The 23,889-nt window shown below is 43.3% G+C and overlaps 1 protein-coding gene across 1 annotated transcript in view; it reads left to right on the top strand.

Annotated features, from left to right (window-relative positions):
• Positions 1-23,889, top strand: part of Kif6 (kinesin family member 6) — a 287,668-nt gene that overhangs the window by 89,041 nt on the left and 174,738 nt on the right. The window contains exon 6 of the mRNA XM_035451464.1: positions 2,215-2,344. Within this exon, the coding sequence (XP_035307355.1) occupies positions 2,215-2,344 (130 nt within the window). The remainder of the gene's footprint in view (positions 1-2,214; positions 2,345-23,889) is intronic.

The raw sequence follows: 23,889 nt of genomic DNA, 5'->3' as shown, positions 1-23,889 counted from the left end.
CTCATCACTCCTCCCTCTGTGAGACTGGATTCCAGGAGTTCAGTTCAGTGTTTAGCTGTGGGTGTCTGCTTCTGCTTCCATCCATACTGGATAAAGGCTCTAGGGTGGCATATAAGGTAGTCATCAATCTCATTATCAGAGAAGGGCATTTAAGGTAGCCTCTCCACTATTGCTTAGATTGTTATTGGTGTTAAACTTATACATCTCTGGACATTTCCCTAGTACCAGAGTTCTCTTTAAACCTATAATGGCTCCCTCTATTATGGTATCTGTTTTCTTGCTCTTCTCTATTCTTCCCCTGACTTGATCTTCCTGCTCTCTCATATCCTCCTCTCCCCTCCTCTTCTCCCCTTCTCTTTCTTCTAACTCCTTCTCCCCTCCCCCATGCTCCCAATTAGTTCAGGAGATCTTGTTCCTCTCACTTTCTCTTAGGGTCTCCCTTGTTTCCTAGCTCTCTGGCAGTGTGGATTGTAGGCTGGCACACCAAAAAGGCATCCACAGTTAACTTTTCTCTATTCTTGATAATTTCATATATCTATAGAATAAAACCGTGGTGATATCTTGCTTGTACAAATAAAGTCTGTCTGAAGATCAGAGAGAAGGAGCAAACCACAGCCACACCTTACTTCTGTTTATTTGTACAAGCAAGATATCACCACATAAAACCACATCCTGGATTTGTTCGCCCAGCTCTTCCATCAGTGTGTCAACCCTCCAAACTTCATGACTTCTTTTTTAATAACACACTAAGTCTAATTACTGCTATGTATGCCCTCCTGTATGTGAAGACCCTATTGCTGATGACATTACACACATAGAGAATCAGTCTCAAACTCACAAGGAAACTTCATAATGTCTAGAGGTGCTATGCAGGCTGTTGGGGTAGAAAAGTCTTCAGTGGTCTTATTCAGGGCTAGACCTCACATGATGCAGTGACACCCTGATAGACAAGATGTGCCCATGGGTGCAATACTAGCATGACAGTTTTGGCTAACTAACCACTTTCTGAATGGACTTGAGGCCTGTTCCTCAGGAAGGAAATTGATACTTGGTACTGTATTCGTGGGAAGGTCATGGTCTTGAGCATGGAACTTGCTATTGGTAATTTGCTAAATGGTCAAACACTGTGAAATTTCCCTTTGAACATTGGTGTTGATGCCCGTAGACCTGGGCATTCTCTCAGCATTGGTCAGAGAAGCTCCTTTTGCAGTGGGTAGCAGGCAATGCATAGATGTATAACTAGTCAAAGTGCCAGGAACAAAACAATGTGTGCTCAGCCCTAGGCAGGGCATGTTTATAGTCCTGCCCGCATGAGTAAAGTTTTACAGTGAGGAAATGCATGCTCATTTGCTTTTCCTTCAAGATGTCCCAGATAGCTCCTGCCTTTCCTCAGCACCAGGCATTATAAAGTTTGGAGCAAGTGACACACCCAGGGATGGCCTTTGGCAACACCTGTGAATGGTGCACACCCTTGGCAGCGAGATCTCTCTGACCACTCTGAGAATCCAGTCTGCAGGTCTTGGAGCAGAGTTGGAACTTTCCCAAACCTTGTTTGCTTCAGGAAGCCTGGGAAAGGCCAGAAGGGAATGTTTACTGTCATCTCTGCAAGCAGGGTTGGGAGGGAACAGGCTGTCTCTGGGACACCCCAAGGTAGCTAAAGTAGAAGATATCCCAGAAGGAAAGGGAAAGGGACATAAAAATGGATTTGATAGACAAGCTAATCTTTATCATTAACCTCTTGACAATGCTTTTCATGCCTTGATGAGAAAATCCAAGAGAATCCCTCCAAGAGGGGTGCTGGCTGCCCTGGCTTTAATCCTCTGTAAGCTAAGTGTGCTTTAGGATGCTATGTCATTGGGCATGATAAGACTGAATGCAAAGATCAATGTGTTGCCCATGTAAGAAACTGGACTATGACCCTCCCCCAAAAAGTGTCGCTTCCTTCCGTGATGCAGAGGTAGAAAGTTAATGGCTTGCTGTTTGATCTAACGATCTGGGGATTGCAAAGACAGGCAGCTCTCAGGTGGGTGTTTGATATATTTTTTCCCAGCTGCAGGGCTGTTTGAAAGCAACTTTCAGGGGTCAGTGTTGAGTATTAATTCTGTGGTATCTGGTGTCTCCTGTGTGTTCCTACTAGATGGTTTTGAAACATGTGATGACTGCGACATTCCCAGTTCTCTGCAGCACCTGTTCTCTCGCTTCCTTTTCCACCAGGAAAGTGACAATTTTGGAGGACCCTGACCAGAACATTCACCTGAAAAATCTGTCTCTTCATCAGGCAACAACTGAGGAGGAAGCTTTGAACTTGCTCTTCTTGGGGGATACCAACAGGATGATTGCAGAGGTAACAGGCATCTCTCTTCAAGTGACTTTTCCAAGGTTCTGAGGCACAATAGGATCTGGAGGCTGCAAAGTCCTCCAAAAGGACCTCATCCACATCTGATGCTGCAAACTAGGAAACCTGGATCCGTAGAAATGAGGTCTGCCCTGGGTCACCTAGTGTGCCGGTTAGCCTTAATTATTAATTAGACACAACCTAGAGTTACTTGAGAAGAGAGTCCCAGTGAGGGGTTATCTGCATTGGGTTTACCAATGGCTCCAGTAGGAGAAGACCCAGCCCACTATGGGTGGTGCCATTCCCTAGGCTGAGCACAAGCAAGCAGGGATATATGTGCAGTTGTTTCTCCTTGCTCCTGACTATGAGTGTGATGTGACTAGTCCTGCTACCGTGACTTTGCCACAGTGATAGATGTGACCAGTGATGTGAGCTAAAACAACTCCTTCCTGCCTAGTTGATTTTTTGTCAGGATCCCACCCCCACTCCACCCCCCTCTTGACATGTCAGTTCTTTATTTTGCTGTACAGATAGGAAGCTGGAAATTACACTTCATTTAAATAATTCTTATTTCCCCTTCACACTGCGGAAGTTCCCTCCTCCGCACAAGAACAGCAATCTGTTCAAGGTCAAGTTCAGTGAGCAAGGACAGACACCCAGACCTCCCTATCCCCACTGCTTTTGACTTCACCACATCGTCTGTCTTCTTTCTTTTCTGCTTTTCAATTTGATAGAGATTGTTTTTGCATCAAATCAGTGACAACCCATAAAACATCTTAATTATAAACTGCATAATTTTTGAAATTGAAAACCATAAGGCACAGTTCATTGTTTCTGATCTCAGATTGCCGGTCTAGTGGCATGTGTTCATGTCCCTGTGTACTTTCATTTAGTTGGTGAGTTAATATTTGTGAAACATTCAGAAAATCCCATGGAATACAGGAAGTTGTGTGTCCTATGTCCCAGGGCCATATTTGGCTACACATATACTAAAAAGCATCCTTTGCTTATCCAATGTTCAGATTCAACTGGGTTTCTTTGCTTTGTCTGAGACCCCGAGGCAGCAGCCAAGATGGATCCAAGCCTTAACCAGTTACTGACCAGGGTGGAGGGTCCTGAGGCTCCATGTGGTCACACGTAACCAAAAGGAGTGAATGAATGTATTGTGACTGGTAATGGTAGCAATGGGGGTGCTGCTGCGGCTGGTGAGTGGGGGATTGGTAGCGTGAGAACAAGTCTCTTACGGATGCTTACAGCTATCATAGTGACTTTCTTTTTCACTTTTATAAAAACTATTTGATGTGTATGCTCTTCTTCCTGTTTGTAAGTCTGCGCACCTTGTGCATGCCTGGTGCCTGGGGAGCCAAATCCCCTGGAACTGGAGTTGCAGACGGCTGTGACCTGCTCTGTGGGCACCAGAAATCAAATCCTCTGGATGAGCAGCCAGTGCTCTTAATCAATGAGCCATCTCTCCAGCCCTAGGACTTTCTTTTAAATCATTCTTTCAGACTTCCATATTGGATATCGTTGCTGATGACACGTGGGAGGTGGGAATCTGAGGAGTCAGAGAAAGTCTCCATTGAATATGTGCTTCCTGCCGGGTTTCCACCCTGAACACGCTCTTCTTAGACATGAAAGTGACAGACCGAGGTCAGCCCCTGAAACATGCTTTTGACATCTTATTACCCTTAGCAATGGGGTCCTCCGTTCTATTGACATTTTTCTACTAATTTTGTGTGGGGGGGGTGTGCATGCTTATGTGTTCACATGTGTGTCTACACATGCAAGTGGGGTCCACAGGCTGATATTAGGTCTCTTCCTCAGTCACTCTCTAACTTATGTATTGAGGCAGGAGCTCTCACTGAAGCCAGAGCTCACTGATTTAGCCAGTTTGAATAACTAGCTTGATTCAGTAGTCCCTAGTTCTACCTTCTGAGTGCTTGAAGTATAGACAGGCTGTCCATACCTGCCCAACATTTTTGTGGTGGTTGAGCATACTGCCCTTCACACTTATAAGACAAGCAATTTACCCATTATCTTAGTTATTCTTCTACTTCGATGGCAAAGCATCAAGACAACTTATAAAAGAAAGCATTTCATTTGGGGCTCATGGTTTCCGAGGGCTGGTGTTTCTGACCGTCATGGTGGGGAACATGGTAGAAGACGATTAGGCATGGCGCTGGAGCCATTAGCTGAGAGCGCACATCTTGAGAGTGGGGGGGGGAGGGAGTTAACTGAGAATGACATGGGATTTTAAACCTCAGAGCCCAACACCAGGGACAAATCTCCTCCAATAAGTCCACACCTCTAAATCCTTCACAAACAGTTCTACCCACTGGTGACTAAGCATTCAAATATATGAGCCATTTCCATTCAAACAACCACACACTCTGAGCCACACACGCCCCCCCCCCCAGCCAGTTACTCACTAAGTGGATTGTTTAAATACAGTGAGCATCTTATGTAGGCCACATTTTTGTGACATACGTCACATGCATTTGAGGACATTTGAATTGATTATTCTACTGGAAGAAAGTTCACATAGGTTTTCATCTCAGAGTGTCTTCTTCTGTTTTCTGTTTCGTGTTTGTGTTCAGTGCTTCAATGTTTTCCCTATGAGATCATCTGGGTCACTCTTACTGTTTCCAATAATTGAAGATTATGGACTGAAGGAAGAGTAAAAATGAGTGCATGTGAATGAGGAAATAGGAGGAATCTGGCTGTCTCTCTGCACAGGGTTCATAACAGCAAGCCAGGAAATGCAGAATGCACAAAGGCTCATGGGAAGGAGGAGCAGTTGTGAATGGTGTGGCGAGACAAGCAGACACGCTGGCCCAGCCTCAGTGCTCGCCTTCCTCAGGGGAGACTCTTTGCTTGTGGCATTACCCTGTGAGTTTTGGAAAAGCTCTGATCGTCTTTTACACAGCTTCAGGGAGTTTGAAATCTTAGCCCATTTGTTACTTCTGAGTTATACATTACATTTATCTTCCCTACGGGTCTAGGGGGTTGCTCATAAATAAAGGACATGCCATGCAAGTGTGAGGACAAGAATTCAGATCCCAAGAACCTAGAAAAAACTGGACAGGTATGAAGGCTGCCTGTGACCCCACACTCAGAAGGGGGAGGCAGGATCCTCAGAGAAAGCTGAGTAGCTTCAGTAGCTGGCATGGGGGAACCGATGAGCAGGGGTTTAGTAAGGAAAACTGCCATAGTGCATAAAGTGGAGGGTGACTGAAGGATGCACTTGGCATCAGCTTTGGGCCACACACACACACACACACACACACACACACACCACATACACCATACTGACATACCACACACACACACACACACACACACACACACACACAAACACACACACACACGCACACATCACATACACCATACTGACATACCACACACATACACACACACTACACACTTACCACACACACACCCCACACCATACACACACCACACACATACACACACATGCAACACACATACCACACATCATACACACAATACATACACACACAATACATACTCACACACATACACACACAATACATACACACATACTACACACACACACCACACACATACTATACACACACATACATATACACACACCACACACACTCAATACAAACATACACACACACACCACACATACCACACACCATACACACATACTATACACAAATATACATACACACATACACACACATCACACACAGCTATACACCATACACATATATACACACATACACACACCATACATGCACACATACAATACATATAAGCACACATACACACACACACCATACACACATACTATACACACATATACACATACATCTTTTTTAGTAAACTCTTTATAGAAGTTTTGACCATTTTGAAAAGTTTTAAGAAATGCCCTTTGTGAAATGTACCTGCCAGGTTTTCCACCTCACAGAGTCATGAGTCTTTCCTATAACCTCCCGGGAAATTTATCTACTAATAACCTCATACAGGCTGGAAACCCAAAGTGGTCCAGTTCTAGTGTCCATACTTTAATATTTGTTTAATGTGCTAATCTTTTTCTGTGTTTGCCTTTATTGTTTTCATCTGATAAATCAGTGGTCATAGCCATGTCATTCAGTAGACTTTTCATGTAAAATACTTTACACACATTTAAAAAATTACATTACTTATTCATTTCTGTGTGTCTTCGGTGTTGGCAGCAACCTTCTTTACCCACTTAGCCATCTGCCTTGTCCTGTATACATTCTTCCTCATTCTTAATTTAATGGGGAAACTGAGGCTGAAGGAGTTTTGTGTTTTGTGAGACTCTGTCCCCATCCCTTTGATTCAGAAGCTTATGTCCCTTCATGTCACAATCATGACATCAACATCTGTCAGCTATTGCAAGTATGGATGTACTTATGAGTTACTAGAAAAGTATTCCAAGAATTTAGCACTTCCATTTATCTCTCGAATTCAATGAAAATGACCACATACACATAAACTATAAATGAAGACTGTTGGCTCCTGAAAATTCCTTGTTATTCAGTCCCTGGCAAGTCTGTGTTGGATCTCAGACTAGCTGTCAGAATGTAATTTGTCAGCACACAACGGGCTTCCCATGATAAAAAAAGAACACAGTAATCATTTCTTTAAAAAATAAAAAAAGTTCCCAGTTTCCTTTTACACAGACATCTCTAGGGGTTGCCATGGAAACCAGAAAACATTTGCAAAACAAAGTCCCAATATGTAGGACACAAGGTGGAGTGTGCTTTCCTTTCATAGTCAGCCTCTTACAGAAAAGTTATTAAAACTACTTAGTGTTTATCCAGAAGTCTTAACTCCTGCAATCCTACCACTGTTTTGGAATAATACTTGATTGTGTCCTGAGGGTTTTCCAGTTGAATGGCTGGGCCAAAGAGTGTGAATATTGTAAAACCTGAACTGTGAGTGACCCCACCCCCAGGCCCACCCATAGCTGGTGTGATTTGACACATCTCCAGTCTCATACTTGAGCTGTTCCCGTCAATTGGTCCATTGTAACTGAAAAAGGCATGCTGTACCTGCTCCTCCAGCCGCCGACGTCCCTGTAAGTCCATTTTCCTGGACTAGCCTTGGTCTCCAGCACTCTCTCCCCACACATGGTGGATGGAGTGACAACCTGGACCAAAATGTCTCAAATCACTTAGAAGCTGTAGTTTTGGGGTTAGTGGATTTGAAATGAACTTCATCAAGGTGGGCAGCAGTGTGAGCCAAGCACTGAGGAGGTCAGGTGATTTATGTGAGATGAGGTGATGGCTATTCTTGGTTGTCAGCTTGACTGTACCTGGAATGAACTATAACCCAGAAATAGAAGGCACACTTGTGATCCAGATCTTGAGGTGGGAAGACACATGCAGACCTGGAGGCTGGAAGGCACAATTTAATCTGGCCACACCTTCTGCTTGAAGCCAGCACATCCATTCCTTCACTGGCATTGGAACCTACTTCTTCAGATTCCATCTTATACAGAAGACCGGTTGAGACACCCAGCCTTGTGGGACTGAGCAGCTACGAGAGTCTTGAACTTTCCATTCACAACTATCCATTATTAGCCTGTAAGTCATTTCAATAAAATCCCATATATATGGGAATAAATTCTCTTTCCTCCCTTCTTCTCTCTATATCTATATAATATATATTATATAGAGATAGATAGATGGTCATGATGTATGTATGTATGTATGTATGTATGTATGTATGTATGTATATCCTGACCAATACAGATTTTAGTACCAGAAATTGGTACCAGGACTGGGGCATTGCTGTGCTAGGCCTGAACACATTTGTTTGGAGGAATTTGGACTTTGGTACTTTGGGTTAGGAAAGCAGTAGAATGCTTTAGGCAATGCTTAATGGGCCACACTAGTAGGAACATGGAAGACAGAGGTGCTAGGAGTTATTTGAACTCTTAGGGACTCACTCAAGAAGTTTCAGAAGAGAATTTTAGTATGTTGTCTAGGGATCTTTCTTGTGATATTTTGGTGAACTGGATGCCTGCCTGAGCTAAAGTGAAGACTTTTGGATTAATTCAGTTGGCAGAAGACATCTCAAAGTCTCACACTGTAGACTCTGTTGTGTGGAGATTCGTGGTGACTGTAAAGAAGATTTATAATGAAAAGGAGCGAGCTGAACAGGGTGAATTAGAAAAACTAAATTTTGAGGAGAAAATGAGTTCCATGAACTGGAATGGATCTAAGTCCTGTGTTCAAGGAGATAAACAGATTAAGATATGGAATAAGTTTAAAGAGAAATCTGGCACTAGGGATATGTTCAGAGATCCACAAAGATAATCCCAACCAAGAATCTAGGCAGTAGTGGAGAGACCACCTTTTATCCCTTCCCCGATAATGAGATTGATGACTACCTTAATTGCCATCCTAGAGCCTTCATCCAGTAGCTGATGGAAGCAGAAGCAGACACCCACAGCTAAACACCGAGCCATTCCTAGAATCCAGTTGTAGAGAGGGAGTGAGAGATGAACAAAGCTGTCAAAAACATGCTGGTGAAACCTACAGAAATAGCTGACCTGACCTAGTGAGAGCACACAGACCCCAGTCGTAAAGCTGGGGATCCAACGTTGGACTGAACCAAGCTCTCTGAATGCCAGCTATGAGGCCAGCACAGTCTATGGACCTCTAACAGTGGAACCAGTTTTTATCCCTAGAGCACAAATGGACTTTGGGAGCCCATTCCCTATGGAGGGATACTATTGCAGCCCAGATACAGCAAGGAGAGCCTGGGCCCTTCCGAATGATGTGACAGACTTTGATGATCCCCCGTGGAGGGCTTCACTGTCCTTGGGGAGTGAGTGGGCGGTGGGTTGGGGGGATTAGTGGGGGGTATGGGAGGATGGGAAAGAGAGGGAATGGAATAAAGGGCATGGTGACCCCAGGCAAGATCCCACCTAGTTAACTTTCTAACTTGTAGAAAGAAATTAAAGAAAAGGTTGGGACACACCTTTAATCCCAGCACTGGGAAGGCTGCTCTCTACATAGTGAGTTTCAGGACACCCAATCATAGGCAATAAAAGACAGAAAGCTGTGTATATGTAATTGAACGAGGGGGCCATGTTCCAGCCCCAGCAAGCAACAGAACTTGGCAGCTTTGGCCAAGTGGTTCTTGGTTTAGAGTTAAGGACACAAGAAAGGAGTTCTAAAATAAAGGCCCCTAGGCCAGGCATGTGTCAGGGGTGCCCCTGAATGGAGGCCTAGTAAAGAGGCCATTGTGTGAAGCTGTGAAGTTGAAGCCTGGATTGCCTTGGAAAACCCAAGATGTTAGAGATGCCAGAGTCATGGGATCCCTGCTGAGGAGAGCTGCTAACAGGGAGTGGAACCAGCCCAAGAGAAGGAAGTGTTTGCAGTTAACAAAGCTGAACAGCACTGGAGATCTGAGGTGCATTCTGACATCAGACATGGAGATGCAAAGTGTGGAGCTTGCCCAGCTGGTTTTTAGTCTTTGGTCCACTATTTCCTTGCTGGGCTCCCTTCCCTGCATGTTGCAATGGTAATGTATATCCTGTGCCATTATGTGTTAGAAGAATGTGACCTGCTTTTTGATTTTAATATTTTTACAGGGAATTATAATTCAGATATTGCATGAATCTCAGAAGAGACTTTGAACTTTGCACTTTTAAACATTGTTGAGACTGTGATAAACTATGGGGACTTTTGAAGTTGAACTAAATTCGTTCTGCATTATGATATTGTTAGCAGCTTATGGGGGCCAAGGAGTGAATGTGACAGTTTGGATGTAATTGACTTCAATAATCTCATAAGGAATGGCCTTGTTGGAAGCCATTAGGAGTGTGGCCTTGTTGGAGGAAGTGTGTCACTGTGGGGATGAGCTTTGAGGTTTCCTGTGCTCGGGATACTGCCCAGTGTCTTAGTCAACTTCCTGTTGCCTCCAAGACGTGGGACTCTCAACTCCTTCAGCACCACATCTGCCTGCACTCTGCTGTGCTCCCCACCATGATAATAATGGACTAACCTCTGGAACTGTAACGGAGCCCTCTCAGTTAAAAGTTTTCTTTATAGAAGTTGCCATAGTCATTTATTTTTCCCACAGCAATAGAAACCCTGACTAAGACACAAGAGAATCATGTGAGCAGGTCCCTGCTTCTGCTCATCAGTACAACAGAGTTTGAAAGGCCTGCCATTTGGGGGAAAGGAAGAAAAGCCTGTTGCAATTTTGATGTTTTTATAAGTTTTCTTAATTCTTTTTTAACAAAACATTTTTATTTATTTTATGTGTATATATGTTGGCATGATATGTGTAAGTCAGAGGACAAGGGTCCTGGGGACTGAGCTCTCCTCCTTAGGCTTGGTGGCAAGCTCCTTACCCATCAAGCCATCTTTTCCCTCACTCCACCCCTGCAGGGAAGGATTTTTGCTGAACTTCAAGAGGACCCAAGTTCAAATTCCAGAATCCATGCCAGACAACTCACAACTGCCTATAACTCCAGCTTCAGGGATGCCAGGGCCTTCTTGTGGGCCCCAAAGACATGTATATACCTTCATACACAGAGAGAGAGACAGGCAGACACACACACACACAGAAAGAGAGAGAGAGAGAGAGAGAGAGAGAGAGAGAGAGAGAGAGAGAGAAGTTTTGAAAATAAATATTTTAAAATAAGTAAGTAAAGTTATTCCCAGTGACCTGTTTGTCTCCATTTAGGCCTAGGACATGAGCAGGGCCAGCCATCAGGAAGTTAGAGTGGTTCTTTTTATTTATTATAAATTAATAGGTTATAATTATATTTTTTGTGTGGTGCCTCATGAGTACATTGTGAAATAATTAGAGTGATTAAATCAGCCTAATATATCAGCCACTTTTATATCTTTGGATGGGATGTGTGCCCAGCTGCAATCTGGGCACAGTGACTAATACTCTGACATTAGGGGGTGGCAAGCACCATCCTCAGGTCACATCACTGTGTTGTTTTCTGAAGTGGGTCCTTGATGAGCTATGAAAATTGATAACTCATAAATGCATTCACTGTCAACCTCCCCAGCAGCCAGCTTCCTGTGCCTTACACCACCCCTCTTCACAGAATGAAATTTCCCACAGCTCGTCCTCAGAGACGGATTTTTGGAAATTACTGCTGCATCCTCATGCTTGTTGGCCTCATGGGTAAGCCCCTTCTCTTGCAGAAGTTTAACGCTTTGGGGGTTGTCATTATTTCATAGAAGACAAATGAGCTGGATTCAGAAGCAGTTGTCCTGTTGGGGAACACACATCACATAGATTCCAACACTTTTTAAATCGGTGAGCTCCAGACATTTTGGAAGAGGCTACTTTCCAAATATCTAGTCTACAGAAAAGTTTATGGGGCTGCATAAATTATTTTCCCAAGAGCTACTAAAGTCTTTAACCTAACTCTTTGCTTAAAATAAAACTCCAGATTCATGTGAGTGTGTAGTTGTACCTTGGAGGCTCCTAGACCTCTAAGAGTGAGCTGTGTGACCCAGGGAAGTGCAGGGGTGGTTGGGGACATGTGTGGAGTGAGTTGAGTGCGTTTATGCCAAAGTTGTGGGGCAGGCCACCTCTGGACCTGGCACCCACAGCACCAGGGTAGTGCAGGAAGAACAGAGTGGATTTACTATGTGGTTGTGCTCATTAACGCCTTGCTGAAGCCCAGAGCTTCTTGTGTGGCATTCGATTCAAATAAGAGGACTTTAGTTACAACTGGTCCATTAGAGGGTCAGTAATGTGAAAGGCATGGTAGCTGTATGGAATTAACAAACTTCCTTCAGGGTTTGAGAGCCCAGAGCAAATACCCCGCAGGAGAGATGTGCTCCAACCCTGCTCTTACTGCAGTCAGAATAGCATCCTGTGATTCTTGGTTCCCAACACACAGCTACAAGTCTTAACAAAAGATGTGCTAGTGATTCTCCTCTTGTCTTTTTATTTATTTATTTATTTATTTATTTATTTATTTATTTAGTTTTTCGAGACAGGGTTTCTCTATATAGCTTTGGAGCCTACCCTGGCATTCGCTCTGGAGACCAGGCTGGCCTCGAACTCACAGAGATCCGCCTGCCTCTGCCTCCCGAGTGCTGGGATTAAAGGTGTGCGCCACCAACGCCCGGCTCTCCTCTTGTCTTATCTGCTATGTACACACACTAAATAGAAGCCAAAGAACACTTTGGTTTTGTGTGCTCAATGTATGCCAGACATTCCTTTCTCAATTTTATGTGACCTATATTAGAAATATACAATGCAATTGAATAGAGTTCTAAAAATATTTATTGTATTTTTAAATTTGTGTGTGTGTGTCTGTGTGTGTGTGTGTGTGTGTGTGTGTGTGTGTGTGTGTGTGTGTGCATATAGTTGTGTACATGTGAGTCCACGTGCCTGTGGAGGCCAGCATAAGGTGTTGGATCCCCTGAGCTGGAGTTACAGGCAGTTGTGAGCTGCCCCATATGGATGCTGGGAATGAAACCATGGTTCTCTGCGAAGCTGTGCATGCTCCTAACTGCTGAGCCATGTCTGCACTCCCTGAATAGTGACAGCATGGTTTGACTGATAGTGTGGTTAGAATTCTGCTCTCATCTAGCCTGGCCTAGTGGTGTTACATGAAGTATACATGGAGAGATCTACAGTGTCCATTAAAATAAGCTGAGTGGTATGACGAAGGAGCCCTCAGAATGTTAATACATACACACTCATTGTTGCAGGATTCAGTCTTCCAGACATAAAGATCAAATCCCAGAGTTTGCACTGATCTTTAAAAGTCTCATCGCTGATTAAGCCTAGCAGGAGGTTGTTTTTGCCCTCTTCCCTTGTTATTGAAACTTGCTAACACCAATAACAGAAAAGGAGAAAGAGAAAGGAGGAAAAGCCATTTTCAGTGAACCAGGAAACAGCTATACTCAAGCTCCAAGAGACCCTGCCAAATCCTATGAAACTTGAATTATGGTGAGCGCGGGTGCTAAGCGCCAACACATGTATCTTTCAACCTCAGGCAGGATAGAGTTTCTCCTAAAGAAAGGGCCACAATTCTCAAACACAAATCCGATGATCTTCTGGTTAGGGTAATGAGGTCTGAGAGGAAAGGAGAGCCTGGCCATATAATATAGATATTCACACTGCCTGATGGAAGGTGGGGCCAAACAGAAACCCTAAACACAGGCCATCTGAAGGTCAGTGGTCTAGGTCATGCCAAAATAGAAGTCTTTGGAGAGTGGGGTTCAGAAAGACAGTGATTTGAGGGACTTTGGATGAGTTATTGCGGACTCATCACTACAGACTGTTGGCAAAACTTATGCTAGAAAGGTCAAGGATGTAACAATACAGTGTAGATGAATGTATTCAGCACACAGTCTGGTGTGGATATTTCCTTATTCACCCATGGATAACCAGAAAGGAAAGCGCCTGAGACCTATGCCTGTGTTGTGTAGTAGGGGTTGGTGCCTTCATTGAAAAGCTGGTTCCATGAAGGAACTCAGGGTGTGTTGTCATCTCAAAGACATCCCCTAATTTCATTCTTTATTTTTTTCAAAAAAATCACTAACATTTATTGAGTTGAAAGAAAATAATTGCAAGACCTAGTCAAGAAAACTGCACTCGGGAAAGTGAAAGAAAAATAAATAACATTAAACAGATGAATGTACTGTTAAGTAGAGAGAGAAGAGGAGGAGGGAGAGGAGGAGGGAGAGGAGGAGGGAGAAGAGGAGGGAGAGGCACGTGAACTCCACTGAGCTTTGTACTTGAATGCCAGGTACACAGCACACAGCCTCTGCTGAGCCAGTGAGACTGGTCTGTCAGCATGAGGACGAAGCATTTCTGACTTTAAGGTCTGAAATTATGATGCTATTTATTAACTTGCCCCGACAGCACGACTTGGTGTATGTTTGTAGAGAGAATAAGCGTACATCATTTTCACAAAATAATAACTCATTATCTCCTCATAAAATTTCAAATGTAGCATCACCTTTTAGTAAGACAACAATGCTTATTACTGTTGTAAATGTCATCAGTGTTCCTGAGAGGATTCAAAATAGTTTACAACTTTAAAACGCAAATCCATCTGAACAATAATCACAGAAAAAGTGCTTTTCAGAGAGAAAAACCCAACTCAAAAGAAGATGATGTGGTAGGTGATTGGGCTGGGTTAATTGCCGCCATTGAAGACAGGCATAGCTTTGCTTCTTCAGGCAGACTATCAAAAGCAAGGGACATATTTGGACATGCTTACCAGGGCAGTGAATTGTAGGTAGAATGTGTGGAGAATGTTTTGAAGTGTGGGTGACAAGAAGGGTCATGTCTTGCCTATAACTTTAAAAATGACACAAAATCATTATTTCCACTTGTCAGTCCTGTTGTGATGTCTGAGAACTTATTAACCTAAACTGCATGTATCAGCCAGGACCTAACCTTCCCGTATCAGAACAGGGCCTTCAAGGGGGGTCATTTGTTTGCAAAGATGGGAACTCAGGGAAGTGTAACAGGATAGTGGTGCAGCCTAGCACTTCAGGATCAGGTGGGCAGCACCAGAGGGAGCCACTGGCAGAAGAGTTCTGGTCATGAGAGAGGGAATACTGGGGCATCTCCCCATCTGCCTTCCCTGCTGGACACCGGGTCTGAGGGTGCTTACAAACTGCTGCCTTTTGAGGTTTGCTTAGCTTCTCAGTGATGCAGGAGAAAGGGAGAAATGAATGAGATGAAGAGGTCGAGAGTTTGCCTTGTTATATTTTTTCTTTGAGGAACTGAGATGTGTAGCCTTGATACATTGCTTATTGTTCATCAAGAATTCAGGGAAACTGGTCAGGGTGGGCTCTTAGCACACAGGAGCTATTCATTGTCAGCTGTCATTAGGACCAACTTGGGTCTGTTCCTTGCACTGTGTCTGAACTGAGCATCTTCTTGGAGGTTTTATGCGTCACCACAAATAAATTTCAGTGACTGATTTAATTGTGTTTCTGATTGGTGTTTAGTGCTTTGTCATTTCTATCAGCAACAAATCTTCATGGTCAGAAAGACATGGACTGTGTTTCCAATGGGAGAGACTATTCTTAGATAACAAAATGGAGTTCTAGAACTCAGCCCCCTTCAGCTTTCCCCTTGGAATGACACTGTCCTCCGATTGATGACTTTTTAATGGCCTCAATGTCCAGACTCACATTCAAGTTTGACAGACTTACTTTAGCAAGAACAAAATTGTGTGAGCATACTTCATAATTCTGCTTGGTGTGTTAGTCCCACCTGTGCCCTAGTTAGTTGTCTGCAAACAGAAAAGGAAAAGATGGTTTCAGCTTACCTGCCACCTTTAGGAAGATAGATTATATGAAAATGTTTATGGATTGAATCAAGTGCACTAAATTCTTGAGAAATCAATCTATCAATCCTTTTAGCTTGATATTATTATTATTATTATTATTATTACTTCAGATATGTAGATAGTCAGACTTAGACATGTTTTAGACAGACTTATTTTAAAGAGAAGAGGGAAAATAACTGAATTTAAACAATAAAAAAAATGGTTATAGCAGAAAACCAAGATGAGTTGCTTGCTGTCTTTGCAAGCTATGTCTAGCTGTGATTCTTCTGTGGTCATGTATGTAAAAAGAAGAAAAAGCACGAGGGGACTTTTGAGATTATATGTTTGTCATTATACAGAGAGCAAACCTTGTTAGTAGACAGGATGAAGGTCACTCGGTTGATAAGCAGTGTTGATAACTGGCCATGACTCCTTTTAAAACTACAGTGCTGGAGCCGGGAGACATCTCAGTTAGGAAGGGCTTGCTAGGCAAGAATGAGGATCTGAGTTCAAATTCTCAACACTCATTAAATCTGGCCTCATTGTACCTATAATCTCATCCCTGGGGATGCAGAAGTGGAAGTAACCCTGGGACTTGCTGGCTAGTAAGGCTAGCCAGATTAGTATGCTGTAATCAGAGAGATACCCTGTCTCAAAATTACTGTGGAGTAGTCAAGGATCAGTCCGCTTCTGTCCCCCACAGGCATGTCTGCCTGTGCATGCAAACTGGAATACACATGTGTAACACACACACACACACCCACCCACCCACACACACACACACACACACACACACACACACACTTTATTTTTAAAGGTACTGTTTGATACCCCTCCCCAGTTTGTCCTTTTTACTTCTATTTCTCAACTTTGAATTTGGCATAACTATATTTGGCTTTGTTTGACTTGTCAGAAACAGAAAAACAACCCAGTGGGAAGCAATCTTCTGACCTCCCACAGGGGAGATTTCCACAGACCCAACACCAATTCAAACATTCAGGTTTCTTAAAATTATTAAGTCACCCAGTAGATTGTGGAGGGTGTGAAAATCCTATTAATGTCACACGGATTCCAGACTTGGCAGGAGAGCCTATCATAAAAGCCTCAGGCCATTGTTATCAGAAGGGGAATCATGATTGCCAAAGCCTCCTCATACGCTGAAGATTGCACTGGAGCTTTTTATTTTACTTTTAAATAAAATCGCTGTACCTCCTCTATTTTTCTCCTGCACAAAGCTACTTGGAGAGTATGCTAGATAAGAAAAAGACCCAGGATCCTGCAACTGGAGAACTACTTCTCATTAGTCCTTCTGAAAACCAGGTGTATTATAAAGAGGAAAGTCAGAACAGAAAATAAGAAGTTTACACTGATTAATTCCAGTAGAGAGATATCCATTTGGAAATGCTTCTTTACAAGGTGGTGATGGTTTGAGTGAAAATGCCTGCCCTGTGCCCCCAACATAGACTCAGGTATTTGAGTACTCATGCACCCAGTTTGTGGTACCATTTGGGGAAGTTTAGGAGGCAGGGGCCTTTCTGTCTGTCTGTCTGTCTGTCTCTCTCTCTCTCTCTCTATGTCTCTCTCTCTGTCTCTCTCTGTCTCTCTCTATCTCTCTCTCTCTCTGTCTCTCTCTGTGTGTGTGTGTGTGTGTGTGTGTGTGTGTGTGTGTGTGTTTCATGTTTGTGGGTCAGACTATGAGCTCTCCGCTTCCTGCCCCTGATGTTATACCTGCTTGCTACAGCTGATGTTGGTCATGGTATTGGTCACAGGGTGTTATCACATCAACAGAAAAGTAACTGATACAGATATGTTCTGAAATAGCCTCACTAAACAGCATGGCAAATGCTTATAGAGTCAGGGTCTAAGTTGCTTGGCCTGGTGTCTCAGGCACTTCAGTACAGCAAGAGCATTAGGAGCCAGGCTGTGGTGGTGCACACACCTTAAATCCTAGTACTCGGGAGGTAGAGGCAGGCAGATCTCTCTGAGTTCAAGGCCAGTCTGGTCTACAGAGCGAGTTCCAGGATAGGCTCCAAAGCTATAGAGAAACCCTGTCTTGAAAAACAACAAAACATAGCAGATTTATTTTTCATTTTTACAAGGTGAAAGAGGTTTCAAAAAAGAAAAACAACAAAACAGACAAACAAAGAACATTAGGAGCCTCCTAACCCAGTCCTCTTCTATGTGAAGAATTAGACAAGACATCGTTTAACCAGTGGGGGTCACGATTAGGTAATACTTAGTTAACCGTGGGGTTTAATCCAATAGGGCCTGGATAGCAGACAGGGAGAGAGCTCCCATTGAGTCACAGTGTTTCCAGGATTCATTTGAGAGCAAACGAACAGACGAGTGAGTGATGAGGATCCCATTTTAGAAGGTGCAGCCGAACAAAAATGGAGTGAGAACCTGAATTGTGTCCCGTGTGGATAGTCTTAGTTACTTTGCTCTGGGGAGTCATGGGCAAACACTTAATCTAAAAGACAACAGGCTCAGTCTAAAAGATGCATCTCATCTTAGACTAGTGGCAAGTCTCGATGAGCTATTTCACTGCATAATAGCAGAGTGGTTTAAGTTGAAAACAACAATAAAGGATAGGGATACAGAAATTGTATAAAGGATGTGTTATCACAGTAAGTCAACATTTGAAAAGGTCTAGAAGTTTTAAAGTGTGATGCAAAGATGTAAGTCATTCATGGCTGTGTTAACTGAGATTAGTTTTGAAGAGACTGAAATAGATTAATATTAGGAAAGTCGTAATAGTGCCTTATGGGAACACAAAGGGACACATTTCACTTAGCAGGTCGCTGCTCCAACTGGCAGCAGAGCCTGGAACTGCCCACAGGCTTGGTGCTCATAGTCTACCACCGCCTGGTGCCTCGTGTGACCCGGGATGTGCAGCTGAGGGTTTAGCGTTTATCCAGCCTGGGTGCTGGTCTTGCCGTACTCTTTCTTCCTGGGTATTCTTCCATTCCTCTCATTTGGCATGGGAATGTTTGCTGTATTTTAGTGTAAACTGACACGACATCTAAAATATTTTATAGGAGTCTATATGTGCATTTATATATTCTTGAGGATGTATGTTTGTGTGTGTGTGTGTGTGTGTGTGTGTGTGTGTGTGTGTGTATTTGTACATATTGTGTAGTTGTGTCTCTGTATATTTGTATGTGCATATGTGTATGTGTGTTTCCAAAACATGGGCAAGGGATGTAGCCCATGTAGCATAGCAATACTTCATTGCTATTCCTTGGTAATACTAGATCTAGATGTGTCTGATTTCAGGACATAATACCCAGTGTCCACTGCTGAGGCTAGACTATATATCCCCCTGGGTGTCACAGACTGCTTTCTTCATGGCTTCCAGGGAGACTCATACGTGGGCTGTGGCTCCACTACAGTTCAAGGATTCAGAGTGCTGCATTTGCAAAGGTTTTGTTAAGTTGTTACTTAAGACATCCTTGAAGGAAAAGGAGAGATTTGGTCTTAGGAAATGTCCTGATTTAATTCAGGAATGTAGAAAGGGTAGATGCAATCAGACATGTGTCGAATAGCTGGTAAGACAGGAGTGAATTACATGAGGAGACTAGGAGAGAATTACAACTCAGGAAAGAGGTGAATGTTAATTGGTAAGTTGCAGAGATGGAGAAAAGAGTTTATGGTCTAGAGAAGCAAAGTGGTTGTCTGTCCATCCATGAGACACAAAGGGAGGGAAAGAAATGTGATGGTTTGGGGAGATACTATGTTCAAAATACTGGCGAGCATGGGTGGAGGAGTTGACTCTGCAGTAGCATGCTTGCTGCACAATTACAAAGATCTGAGTTCATCCTCCAAAACTTGTGTAAAAAAGCAGGTAGGAGGCATGTGACTGTGATCCCAGTGCCAGGGCGGCAGTGGGAGGATCCCTGGAATGTACAGGTCAGTGAGTCTTGCCTAATCAGTGAACTCCAGGTTCCATGAGAGGCCCTGTCTCAAAATATAGTACAGAAAGTGTCTGGTTACTTGTTTCTTGCTGTGATGAAACACCTCGACCAAGACAATTTATATATATATATATAAAAAAAAAGTGTTTAAATAGGTTTATAGTTCCAGAGGACTAGAGTCCATGATGTCCAAGCATGGAGGTAGGAACTAAGAGTTCAAATTAAGATCTATAAGCAGGAGAAAGACACTGGGGATGGCTCAAGTCTTTTGAGACTTTGACACCTTCCCCCAGTGACACGCCTCCTTGAACAAGGCCACGCCTCCTTATTCTTCCCAAACAGCTTCACCAACTGGGCACCAAGTATTCAGATATATGAGCCTATGGGTATCGTTCTCAGTAAAACTTCCACAGAGAGCAATTAAGGAACATTATTCAAGGCTGACCCCAACACACAAAGATCAACCTTAGCGCCATTTCTTGGGAGTCATGCATTGCCAGGGCCCCTGTTCAGGCACCACTCTGCCGGGTCCTCCAGCAGGCAGGGCTGTAGGAAGGGCTGGTCCAGCCGGTCTCTTCCCAGGGCTGAGCAGGATGGTGAGTGTCAATGACTGAGAGCCTCCTCCTAGTCACCCGAGAGAACCACACACTGAGTGGGTAGTCTGGCTTTATTGCATCAGGCAGGTACTTATATAGAGTTGAGAAAGTGGGTGGGGACCTCAGGATGGGGTGAGGTGTAAGTGCCAATAATATCTCACCGTGCCAGCAGTGGCTGGGCAGAGGCAGTTTTGCTGAATCAGGTCGCCAAAATCTAGCCAGGCTCAGGAAATTCCACCAGGCCTTTTTAGGCCCAATAATCCATCTCATTCTGTTTTGTTGTTTTGTCTGAGACAGAGCCTCCCATTGAAGTAAAGCTTGCTGGGTAGCTTAGGCTGTCCAGGAAACCCCAGGATTTCCCTGTCTTATTGCCTGAGCACTGGGATTGTAAGTGTGCACTGCCATGTCTTGCTTTTGATGTGGATGCTGTCGATGAAACTTGGTGAACCAGTTACTTTTAATTTAATTGTCAACTTGACACAACCTAGAATTATCAGGGAAGAGGGTCGTTAGTGAGGAATTATTTAAATCAGATTGGCCTGTGGGCCTCTCTCTCTCTCTCTGTCTCTCTCTGTCTTTCTCTGTCTCTCTCTCTCTCTCTCTGTCTCTCTCTCTCTCTCTCTCTCTCTCTCTCTCTGTGTGTGTGTGTGTGTGTGTGTGTGTGTGTGTGTGTGTGTGTGGTGTCCTCATAGATAACTGACATAGGAAGGCCCTGCCTATTGTCTAGGATCCTGAACAGTGTAGGAGAGGAGAAAGCTAGCTGAGAGCAAGCAAGCGAACAACAGAGTGTGCTCTCTCTGTTCTTGACTGGACATGACTTGCTGCACCAAGTTCCTAAAGCTGTTACTTGTCTTACCTATGGAATTAGCGGAGGAAACCCCTTCTTCCCTCTGTTGCTCTTTGTCCAGGGTGTTTGTCACAGCAATAGAAAAGAAACCAGAATGCATGACCTATGCTTTCTCCAGGAAGCCACACCCCACCCAGACCGTCTCCTTTACTACACACTGCCTCTCCTCACCTCCAGTTTGCTCCCATTTCACACCCCTGGGCTCTGGTTTCTGACTAGATTACAAGTTCCTTGAGGTATGTGGCCAGTCCTCATTTTCCTTTATTCTCTTTGCCACCTAGCACAGCTATCTAGAAAGACTGACACAAAATGCAAAAGCTCTCTTCATGCTGATGATTAATCATCCTGAGAATTTTTCCAAAGGCACAGGCGAGTGCCAAGAACACATTTGCTTCAAACATGTGCTCAGTTTTGAATTGAATCTGCCTAAATGGTGCCATCTGTTCTTGGGCAATTTCAGCAATATTCAAATACAGTTCTTACCTTTAAAAGGATAAGGGAATGGGCATGCCCACAAGGCATAGAGACTCCACTGACTGAAGACAAGCAGACATGGGCACATCCAGTGATACCGCACATTGGAGAACATTGTCTGAGGTCTAAGAAAATTTTATCTAAGAGGACACCAACAGCTACGTCATGTAGAAAATATTTATGAGACATTACAAAACTCAAGGCATGGATTCCTACAACATATCACTGTGCTTAATTGCAGGACCCAGAAATGCACTTTGTATGTGTGATTCTCTTAGTGTTTTGAAATGGGCATGAGCTTCCAATGTTCATTAAAGGCCTGAGCTTAGTTGCTGTGTCAGCATCAGCAGCTGGGGGCAGAAGCAGCTGTTGAGATTCCTCTGTGTGATTTTTTTCCACAGCACCTGTTAATTGACTTTCAGTTCAGTTCACAGAATTTATGTCCCATGAACACAACAGTGAAGTGAAACCTGTGTTTAAGTTCTGCAAATAACTTCCAGACACTTCCAGAACACCTCAAGTCAGGTTCTATATTTGAGTTTGTGGTTTTACTTGTCAGTTATTTGCTGACCCACCACAACAGGAAGAGGAAGAGACAGAGACAGAGACAGAGTCAGAGACAGAGAGAGAGATCATAAGCTGGCTAGATTTGGGCCAAATTTTCAGCCTATGTAACCACTCACTGCATTGTAAGCTTCAAACTATTGCCAGCATGTTGACATCTGTGTATTTTGCTAGTTGGTGTAAATCAACCATGGTGTGTATCAAGAATTTATATCGACAGAAAGAATTTCTGATTGGAAACACATCAACGTATGTTCCTCCATCTGTGTGCACATGTATCCATACTGGAATTTCTTTGGTTTTGATCTGAATGGCTCTGAATTGATTCACATGAGTATTTGTCTGGAACATTCTGTTTTTTATTGACGTCACAATGCCACTGACTCATTGCTTGCTTTCTTACATTGTATTTATTCCTTTCTTAGAGAAAATGTAAACCCCCAAAAGTATATAGAGAGAATGACAGACCAGTTCCTGATGATTTCACTGTTCCCGAGTTGCTTCTGATGGTTTTTAAATAAAAGAAACCATATTAATCTGGTCCCTGATGGAGTCCTTGCATCCTCTGAAACCCAAGAGCCTGGTCTCCATGGTCTGCATCTTTCTCACCATCCTTGTCTTCTGAGCTCCCAATGTAATGACCCTTTAAGCTCTTCTTACAGAATTCAAGGGCATTTATGGCCCAAAGTTTACAACTCTTCCACATTCTTGCCACAAAACCCTTTCAAAACCTAAGGACCACAGTCAGATTGATGTACCAATGCCCCCACTTCTCAGAACCAATTTTCTATCTGTTGCTGTGATCAAATACTCAACAAAAGCAACTCAGGAGAAAGAGGTTACTCTAGCTCACAGTTCGTGGGAGGGGATCATGGGGGTGGGAGCTTGGGACAGCTGCTCACATTGCATCCTGGATCAGGAAATACAGGAGTGGAGTGAATATATGCTTTGTGGATGCCTGACTGTCTTACTCAGTCCAGGATCCCCTGCCCAGGAAGTGATCCTGCCCACAGCTAGGATTTGTCTGGAACAATTTCTCACACCTGTCAACGTCATCACAATGATTCCCCACAGCCATGTCCAGGCGATTTTAGACTCTGTCAAGTTGACAATCAATGTTATCACAAGCATATTGCAGGTAAAGCATGCGGCCCTTTGTTGGCTTTTCTTTTCCATCCTTATAGAAGGCCACCACCTTCATTCTCTGTAGCCTCCAACCCATGATTTCCTATTTTAATGACATAAGTTATAGTTGCATAAAGAGTTGGCAGTGCCAGTATTATGGTATGGAAAACTCCATCACAGCATTTGTATCCTTCTTACCTTTTTGTTTTTCCTTTACCTTTTACTTTAGAAGTATATCATCATTTATGACAATCTTTTCTGAAGGCCACTACATTTTAACGTCTCCTAGTCTATTGTCTCCTCTGTCACAGATGTCCATTTAGGCTATACATAGGCACCAATTTCTTGTTATCCCAAGACATTGCACCTACTGTTTTAATTTATGTATCTCCTGGTACACCTTCTCATGACTTCTCTCTGGGAACCACACACAGTGTTTTATCACTATGGCATGAAAATTTTGCATTTGCAGTATTGTAACATATTGCAAAATTTCTTTTAAAAATACTCTTAATTTGTATTTCCATCAGCAGTTTGTGAAAATTGCAATATCCTTATGTCTCCACCAGCACTTATTTCCTTAGCCTTCATTTTGCAATTGCTGCAGCCTGATGGGCATGGAATAATTTATCTTTATCGTTCTAATATCTACAGTCATTATTATAACTTGGAGCAGTTTTTCTAGTGCTCATTAAGTATATTTCCAATTTCTTTGAGTTATCTAGTCATCTCCCTTTTTCATTTTT

The sequence above is a fragment of the Cricetulus griseus genome (assembly GCF_003668045.3).
Source record: "Cricetulus griseus strain 17A/GY chromosome 1 unlocalized genomic scaffold, alternate assembly CriGri-PICRH-1.0 chr1_0, whole genome shotgun sequence".
Taxonomy (NCBI): domain Eukaryota; kingdom Metazoa; phylum Chordata; class Mammalia; order Rodentia; family Cricetidae; genus Cricetulus; species Cricetulus griseus.
The sequence above is the reverse complement of the archived record's forward strand: the minus strand, read 5'-3'. Positions and strand labels throughout refer to the sequence as shown.